General features: G+C 37.0%; 1 protein-coding gene across 1 annotated transcript in view; it reads right to left on the bottom strand.

The window, feature by feature from the left end:
• Positions 1–6648, bottom strand: part of LOC104462975 (septin-2) — a 31660-nt gene extending 25012 nt beyond the window's left edge. The window contains exons 1-4 of the mRNA XM_010075141.1: positions 6594–6648; positions 5368–5467; positions 3789–3875; positions 3062–3185 (exon numbers count right to left, since the gene is read on the bottom strand). Coding sequence (XP_010073443.1) covers positions 3062–3185; positions 3789–3875; positions 5368–5467; positions 6594–6620 — 338 coding nt within the window. The 5' untranslated portion in view covers positions 6621–6648. The remainder of the gene's footprint in view (positions 1–3061; positions 3186–3788; positions 3876–5367; positions 5468–6593) is intronic.
• Positions 6649–8497: the final 1849 nt, after the last annotated feature.

The following is an 8497-nucleotide window of genomic DNA, read 5'->3' on the forward strand; positions in this document are numbered from 1 at the left end:
ACACACTGGGAAAAAATGAACAACATTACCAAGCTGCCAAAAACACTAAATACAACTTAACATAGGCTAAGAAAGAAAGTTAGCAGCAGTCAGAAAGCAGTTATCAAACAATGACCTGCGACACTGCAACCAAGATGAAATGAGGCATATGATCAGCAACATTTAGCAAGTTAATCTGTAAACTGGTTTTGTCAACCGTCCTTTTGGAGGCCAGATTTGATCTCAAATCTGTGCATGAAGCAATTTTTTTTCCTCCTTTCCTTAGATCCTTTCTCCTATATCTGACAAAAGATGTTACTTTAAGGACATGTTTCTCTCACAATCCCTATGTCCTTAGGAATGGAAGAGCCATTCTGTGCTTCAAACCTTCCACCATAAAAAATTCCGCTGTTCTCCAAACACATATCTGAACTGATGCCAAGATTCCTAGGTGTAGTTTTTTTCTACAATACAGAACTCCAGCTAGCAGTAAAGCTTCACACAGAATCTAAAAAGCTATCACTATGGTTAACCGTGGTTAGCACCCACCTTTTTCTTACAGGGTATTTTAAGTACAATAGCATTTGGAAAAGAAAAACTCATCTACTTCACAGATTTAGTACAACACATTCTCCAGTAACTCATTTCCCAGTCCAACATTGTTATTCTTCCAATCCAGGAGACCCACTGGACGAACTCCTGACAACACAATCTTTACTAGCACTTCTTCTGTGACAGAAAAGACATAAAAATTGACCCCAGCTCCCTTCCTTGAAAGTCAAACTCTACAATTAAGCCATTTCATCAATGCAAAGACAGAAAACAAAAGCCATTAAGAAACCTCCTCAGGAGAAAGATATTTTAAACAGGATCAGTAACAGCTGCCTCCTAGAGACATCATGTCAGTTTGATTACCTCTGTTCAAAAAAAAAAACCTTAGTAAAATTCATCAGCCTGAGAAACAGGTAGTCTGAACAAACCGCAGCTTTCCCCAAAAACAAGTGCTTTATAAAACTTGGATCAGGATCAGTGCCATCTACCAGCTAACCAAAACTGCAGTAAATGCCCCTGAACACAAACATAAGTTCAAGAACACGGACTTGCTGCTTCCTCTGAACTAACAAGGAAGGAAGGTAGTTGCACTGGGTTAGTCTTGTCTCCAGTTTGAAACAAAGAGTCTATCCATCCACGTCCCTACGACATCCTGTAAAGACTAACAGACTTTGTCGAAACGACACTCGCCACGGTTCAGTCTCTTAATGTGATAAGAAAATGGGACCAGAGAGAGAGAATTAAAATCAACTGCATCTTTTGATTTTGAAGCATATAAGCACTATTTGTTCCCATATGTATTTTGATGCTTAAGATTTGTCACAGAAAACTACGTATAAACCAGTAAATTGTTGTACTGGGTCTGAATCATCCTGGAATGACTAGTTAGCAAGCCTCCAAAAAAGAAAGGAGAAAAATCTGAACACGTAGGTCTCCAAGAAACATCTTAGCAGAATAAACAAAGGGCATTAGAACACAATCAACAGGAAGAGCTCTATGTAACACAATGCACAGGCTGCAGAGCTCCTGGCTCCAGAGGAAGGAAGCTCTAGTCAACAATGCACAAAATAAGACCATGCTGCAATCCAGAAAGGTGCCTTACTGTTATTCTAAAAATGTCATTCAAATTTAAATAAAAGTTGGAAAAGTGGGAAGAAAATAAAATAAAAATCCCCCACAGCTTCACTTTCAAACTTAGTATATTATAACTTCACTGCTTTCATTTTTGCTGTTTCTACAGTACACCATAGAAAGGAAAGAAAAACCATGTCTGACAACAATTTTCTTCAGAATGCTTCAGACACATTCTGTCAAGAAGAAAATATTACAAAACATTCTATTAGCATTACAGATGTTTATTTTATCAACTATTTGCCTCCTTCCTGATCTTTAATTTATACTGAAGAACTCAAATCAACCAGTATCAGCTTTACGTTCCCTTTCCCTGCACAGCCACACTTTGTTTGCCTTAGCATTACCACCACCACAAAAAAAGTGTCTAAGCAAAATAAATGGTTAGCACTTCTTAAAAGACAACCACGTTGAAACTCAAAGTTTAGCTTCAGTTGCACTGGAATAATTCAGGCATCATACTATCTCATCTTTATTTGCAAAATGTTATCACAAGATCAGTTTTACACAGTTAAATAAAAGTGCATGACAATGATGATTTGGAAATGACATTTATGAACAAACTTATTAATTCTAATTTTGCTACCATCTGCCCAGTTCCTTCATTGCTATTTTACCATTTTCTTTCTTCACTTTTTTATGCTAAATCAGTTATGTATGTTTTCTAGTATATCTGAAGAAAATTGTTTCAGCTGTTAAAGATTATCAGCCATATTTAGGCCAGAGAGAGTTAAGTATTAATTCCATCATTAAAAAAAAATGTAGTTCTATATGAATTGCTAGTAGCACAGGGAATGAAAAGTACAGTCTTAAAAACTTGGAAACTGGATGTGCCAGAGACACAGAAACACAAGCAAAAAAATTCCCTTCATCAGAATTCTGCCCTATCAGTGCAGCTATGAAGACAAAAAGTTGACTGTCGCAGGAAACCTTACTGGAGGAAAGGCCATTAATTTTGAGGGAGAATCACAGACAGCCTAGAGAACACTAACCATGCCTTTTAAAAACATAAAAAAGTGTTAGAAAATGGAAAAGCAAGTTGTAGAAAGTAATGCAGTTTTACTAGAGATGTGTATTTTAGGCAACAAAAATTATAAGAGAAACTGGATTTGAAAGCTCACACAAACTAATCAATCACATCACTGATGATACGAAGATGAGCACCCAGAATGGAGAAGCGCTTAGAAAACTGTGCTTCACTGCAAGGACTCAGAAAAGCCCCTCTACCATGAATTCAAGATAACACTCCATTAATGTTAAGAATAATGAACCTGTTGCTTCCTTTTAGTACAAAGTTATCCAAAGACCACCAACTGAACACTTTGAGAGACAGACACACTAGAGCAGTGTTTGTGCAAGATACAAACTCTACCAAACAAAGGAGTATTTACACACATACCAGTCCTGGCTGTTAATGGCATCTCCATATCCTGGCGTGTCAACTACTGTTAAACGCAGTTTCACCCCTCGCTCCTCTATCTCTACTGTAGAAGCTTCGATCTGAACCGTTCTCTCTATTTTCTCTAAAATAAAGGAACATTTTTATTGTTATTATGCCCATTAATTGCTGCAGAAACTCCTGCAGGAGAGAGCAACAGAGAAGGAAATGCAATCTGAAGTGTATTGTAACCTACAAGCCATAAAATATTTTAAAGAAAACAAGCTAACTAGTCAAAATTTAACACCACATTTTTGTACATTAACAAGAAGCAATTAACCAAAAAAGGGGATTTACTCTTGACAATATGCAATAATAAAATTATAATACTCAGAAGCATGTCAAAAGGTATTTACACCTCTAACCAGGATTTAAGGCACTACAGGCAAAAAACAGAGGAAACAGGGATCAGAACAAAACTACATTTAGGTATATTGACACCTACAAGGTTTGGGCAGTTGGTTTTTTTAATAACAATTGATGAAGAAACAACAAAAGCAGAATCTTTGAAAGTAAATACAAAAAGTGACAGCTCAGCAAAAATGTAATTGGGAGAATTAAAATACATCTAGACAGTGTGAAGAGAGGGTCTCATGGGTGAACTTATCATCAGAATGAAGCAATGTGACCTGAAAGAACATGAAATTTCACAGGGTATGTGCTGGAGGAACTGCAAAACCACATTTACCTGCAGCTCCAGGAATATAACGTTCTGGATAAAGATCAGTCAGGAACAGACTGTTAATTAAAGTGGATTTTCCCAAGCCAGACTCACCTACAAACAAAATAATTCAGGTTATTAAGCACATACCAGGCTTTTTAAAGCACCTTCTCTTTCCCCAAGCCCACATAATGGAGGAAAAATAATTTGTTCATCAGGATCCACCCTAGTTTTTGAGATAAAAACATCAAAGGTTCAGCTAAGCACTTCAAAAACACAGGAAAAACAAGCCTCTAGTGTTTTTATAAATGTTACATGCAAATACTAAGTTTATTGTAATAGATTTCATAATAAAAGCTGAAAGGTCACACAGCACTTTGACTATAGATCTAGAGATAGTTAGGTTACTTCAGGGAAATAAAAGCTTTTTAAAATTTCAACTTACAAAATCAGGAGCTGTAACTCTCTTGTTGAAAATTTCTGAGAACTTTAAGGTTTTCCTAAGCTAGAAATTGAACTTGGAACACTGTTACAAGGCAGAATGAATAAAGCAGTCCAAAACTAACAGTTGAACTTTGCACCCTTATAGTTAGGCTACATACGTCCTATGAAACATGAAACAAAAAATCATAAGAAAATTATTCAAAGTTAACCTGAGAAGTTCCATAATTCTAGGTCATACAAATTTTGTCCTACATTAAAGTAACAAAGTTAAACCTGTATAAATCTGAATTTCAAAAAATCATTTTTCCTAGCTCAAGGAATCAAAGGAGTCAGCATTTAGAACAATTGGCTATGTTATTCTAGATGCTACTAAACTGATCTTAGAGATGGAGAAGTTATCTGTATTTATCATCACAAACTACATGAAATAGAAAACTCAACACTTACCACAAATTACTCATTTATTTTACAGACATTGCTGAACGCTCTGTCACCAAATAATCCCAAACAGTACAACAGAGCACAGAGAATAAGAAGAAAGTGTTATGCATCTCTTCTCATTTTCACTTTTCAATAACATGTAATTCCAAGGTAACTACTACAAAAAGGTCATAGTATTGTGATCTCCCTTTGCACTTGTGTAACAATAAACTGATTCAATGCAAGTACAATTCAACATGTAACTTAAGCCAGCTTTGTGCCTAAAGGACTTTCCATGAAAGACTCCTACAGGTGCTCATTCACAGAGCAGGCAAATTAAAAGTTCAGTGATAATACCAGAGTGAGTCAGTATAGAACAGCAGAAAACACAAGAATAGCATCACCATCTCAACAGCAAGATATTCACCATGTGCATTCATGCCTTCAGTTGGGGAAATGGGAGTCAAAGAAAGATTAAGCAGCTATCCCTACTATCTGATGATGAGTCAGGAACACAAGAATGTCCTGTCGGCTCAAAGTCATCATCTTTAATCACTACAAATACTCCCTTCTACCAAACAGGACAAAATAGTACAAGATTAATTTTAATTAGAGAGTGTATAAAGGTTCAAAGCTTTTTTCTTCCCTGTAACAGTCAATTGCTAAGTAGGAAGACATACGCCTATGTGAAATAAATTTTTGTTGTTGTTGTTTAACAGTCAAAAATACTTAAGTCACTTACCAACAACCATCAGTGTGAATTCAAAGCCCTTCTTCACAGATTTCCTGTGAACCTGATTGGGCAGATTAGCGAATCCCACATAGCCTGCTGAGTCGGAAAACTGTCAAGAAAACAAAAGTTGAGTATAAATGAGATCCCCTTCCCCCTAAAAAGTTGAAACAGAGTTCATCTGATTCTATACAATAATGTGCAGAGGTATATAAAGCACATGGAAAAATAAAGAATGAAACAACTTTTTGCTGCTACAGCAGGGGAGACCTTGAAACCAGGCCCATTTACCAAGCAGTCTGACATAAATAGAAGTCTCGTAAGTACTTTGGGATACATATAAACAAAAGTCTTTCCTTGACAAAAAAAAAAAAATCTGCAAGTTTGCAAGAACACATTATTATTACTCTTAAACTGTAAACATAGCAAAAAATCTGAGATTTTATGATAGAGGTCAAAAATATTTGTTAAAATTCAGTATCTGCTGCTACTATCTTCTATAAAAATAAATAATGCATGTACTCCCATGCAGAAAAACAAGAACACCGTATAGTAATGCAGAGATTACCAAGATACAATCACACAGAGATCTATCTTCTGCTTGTTAAGCTATTCACCTGTCTTCACAATGTTTAACTTCTAACACAAAAGCAGGAAAAAGAAATGTGCCTGAGAAACTTATCAAAGAGATCTGGGTCTATAAAAAGGGCAGGCTGCTTCACCATCTGTTATCAATTGGCTGAAAACCCAACAAGAGCCTCAGCAAGAACTGCAGCCACTTGATTTAGAGACCTATGAGCTATCTGGAACCAAATGTTTTCTTCACAGATGAGTTTACGATGAGAACAGTTTTTATAGTGTGCCACACTTCCAGTGCGGTGGGGTGGGGGTACAGGGGAAATCACTTAAAAGGCAATTAGGTATTTGCTAACAATCCTTTTAAAAGCTATCCAGATGGGCAAAAACATTTGAAACGAAGGTTTGTCAAAGGCAATTTCCTTAGGTAAAGGCACTGTTTAAATGTGTAAGCAAACACTGAATGTCTGGCAAACATCCGAAAGCCTGCTACTAGAATCACATTCAACCTCTGGTGCTACTAAACAATTCCTTTTAAGAAACACATCTGAAGCAAGAAGGTATCACTTATTCCCTATTTTACCACTTCAGTAAAACCACAAGTATTTTCAGAAGATGAATAGATTCTAAACAAAACTTTGGCCATGCAGCCATCTCTTTACCTTTACTTTTTCACCTGACTGAGACATGTTTCGTTACTCCAAGTTTCGGACACTGGAAAACAAAATCCATAGCGCGTGTTAGACAACTTGAAGATTACATTAATTTTAATTTTGAACTGATCAATTGCATATAATAATCATATTTTATTCTAGTAGAATGAAATGTCACATACCCAAAGGTTACCAGAATAAACAAGCCCTAATCAAAACGGCTGCCTCTGGGGAGCTATTCATAGGAAAGAAGTTACATGAGATTATCAAAACCAAAATACTTCATTTAAATACTTACCTGTTTTAAAGCAGAAAGATTCCTTTAAAACTCAAAATACTAAAATTCAGTATCCTTAGAGATCTTTCATCTATCCTGTCTTTAAAGAAAGAAAAATATCTACTAAAAGCTAGTGTTGAGTACGCACAGTACTCCTGATGTAATTTTTCTTTTAAGGTCTCTACTTCTGTAATTAGCTAACTAAACTTGAAATTATAATATTCTCTGTTCCCAAACCCCTACAAAGAATACGATAAGGAGGTCCTTCTTCCTTCCATTTTTATGAATTGTATGTTTCTTAAAGATGGTTTACAAATAGGTGAATGTCATCTGTTGTCCAAAAAACTGTATTTGAGAATTATGACCATGTACAAAAATTTCTTCTGAGAACAGGACACCTCTGGGATTTCCAGGTGAAGGTTATAACATTATTTTCAGTCACTACAAAGTACTATCGCTGAATGTGAATGCTACACTAAACACCACAGAACCTTGGCACTTGGCTAACCCATGCTGGACACGAAAATTCACCCTGATCTGAAGGACTACCAAAAAGATTTGTTCCTCAGTTCCAGACACCCGGAACAGCTGGGTTTTGGCAAGCCCTTATCTTTTCACTCAAGGATGTTAGTTGTGCTATAGATTAGTTATCATGGCAATAGTGAGGTCCTTCTAGAGCGGCCACAGAGCATTGGCAGGAAGCACAGAAGCGGCAGCAGCACTTCACAGCTTGGTTTGTTGACAACGCAGCTCTTGGCCTGGGGAAGCAGGAAGTGACCTACGCAGGCACCTGTGTGTTCAGACAGAAAGGCTTTCCTGTTGGGTGGCAGGAGCTGTTCTAGCAGGATACAGTCCAGATTCTGACACCAGCAGCTTAACACTCAAATCCTAGCAGAGAAACACTAAGCTTTAGACTAAAGGAAAAGCCAAAGTTAGCATAATTGCAACTTGGAGTTCTAAAGAAAACACATCCTCAGCTCACATGAGTTTTCACTTGCCCTGCAGCAGGCACTGCAAATCCTGTAAGCAAAGTTTTTTCTTCTTTCTTCAACTACTTTTCCCCCCATGCCCAGTTCATTTGCTTGCTAATGAAAGATGTATTAACATCCATTGCCTGGAAAAAGGAAGGTCCTGATCCTACCTAATCATCTTATGACTGCCTCTAACTGGGTATTCCTCAAAACAGCCCAGTAAACATCCCTTCATGGTCTTGAGAAAACAGAGCCTATTTTTCTTTGACCAATATGCAAGGGCTCATTCCAGCTTCCAGCCAAGAAGCATTACAGGTCCCTAAAGACAGTCACAACCTCACTGACAGAAGTAACTGACAGCTCTGTCCACGTCTTGTTTCTACATTTGGAAACCTCTGTTGTCACCTTTGTCTATAAAATCAGTAACATAACTCAAGATTTTAGAAAAGTTCATAAGTAGTCTGTGCCTGAGTGAACCACAGACAGACCTTCTGGCCCATTTCTCACAGTAACGCCAGATGAGAAGCCACCCAGAGCAGCTGCCTATAGTTCAAGGTGAGAAGGGGAAACAATTCAGATTTAAATATGTACGGAAAATTCTCTTTGCTTCAAATTGACAGCATAGTCACATCCATTGTAGCATCACCCAAGCTACTTTATTAAAA

This window comes from Pterocles gutturalis, unplaced genomic scaffold, assembly GCF_000699245.1.
Source record: "Pterocles gutturalis isolate BGI_N339 unplaced genomic scaffold, ASM69924v1 scaffold10117, whole genome shotgun sequence".
Classification (NCBI taxonomy): Eukaryota; Metazoa; Chordata; class Aves; order Pterocliformes; family Pteroclidae; genus Pterocles; species Pterocles gutturalis.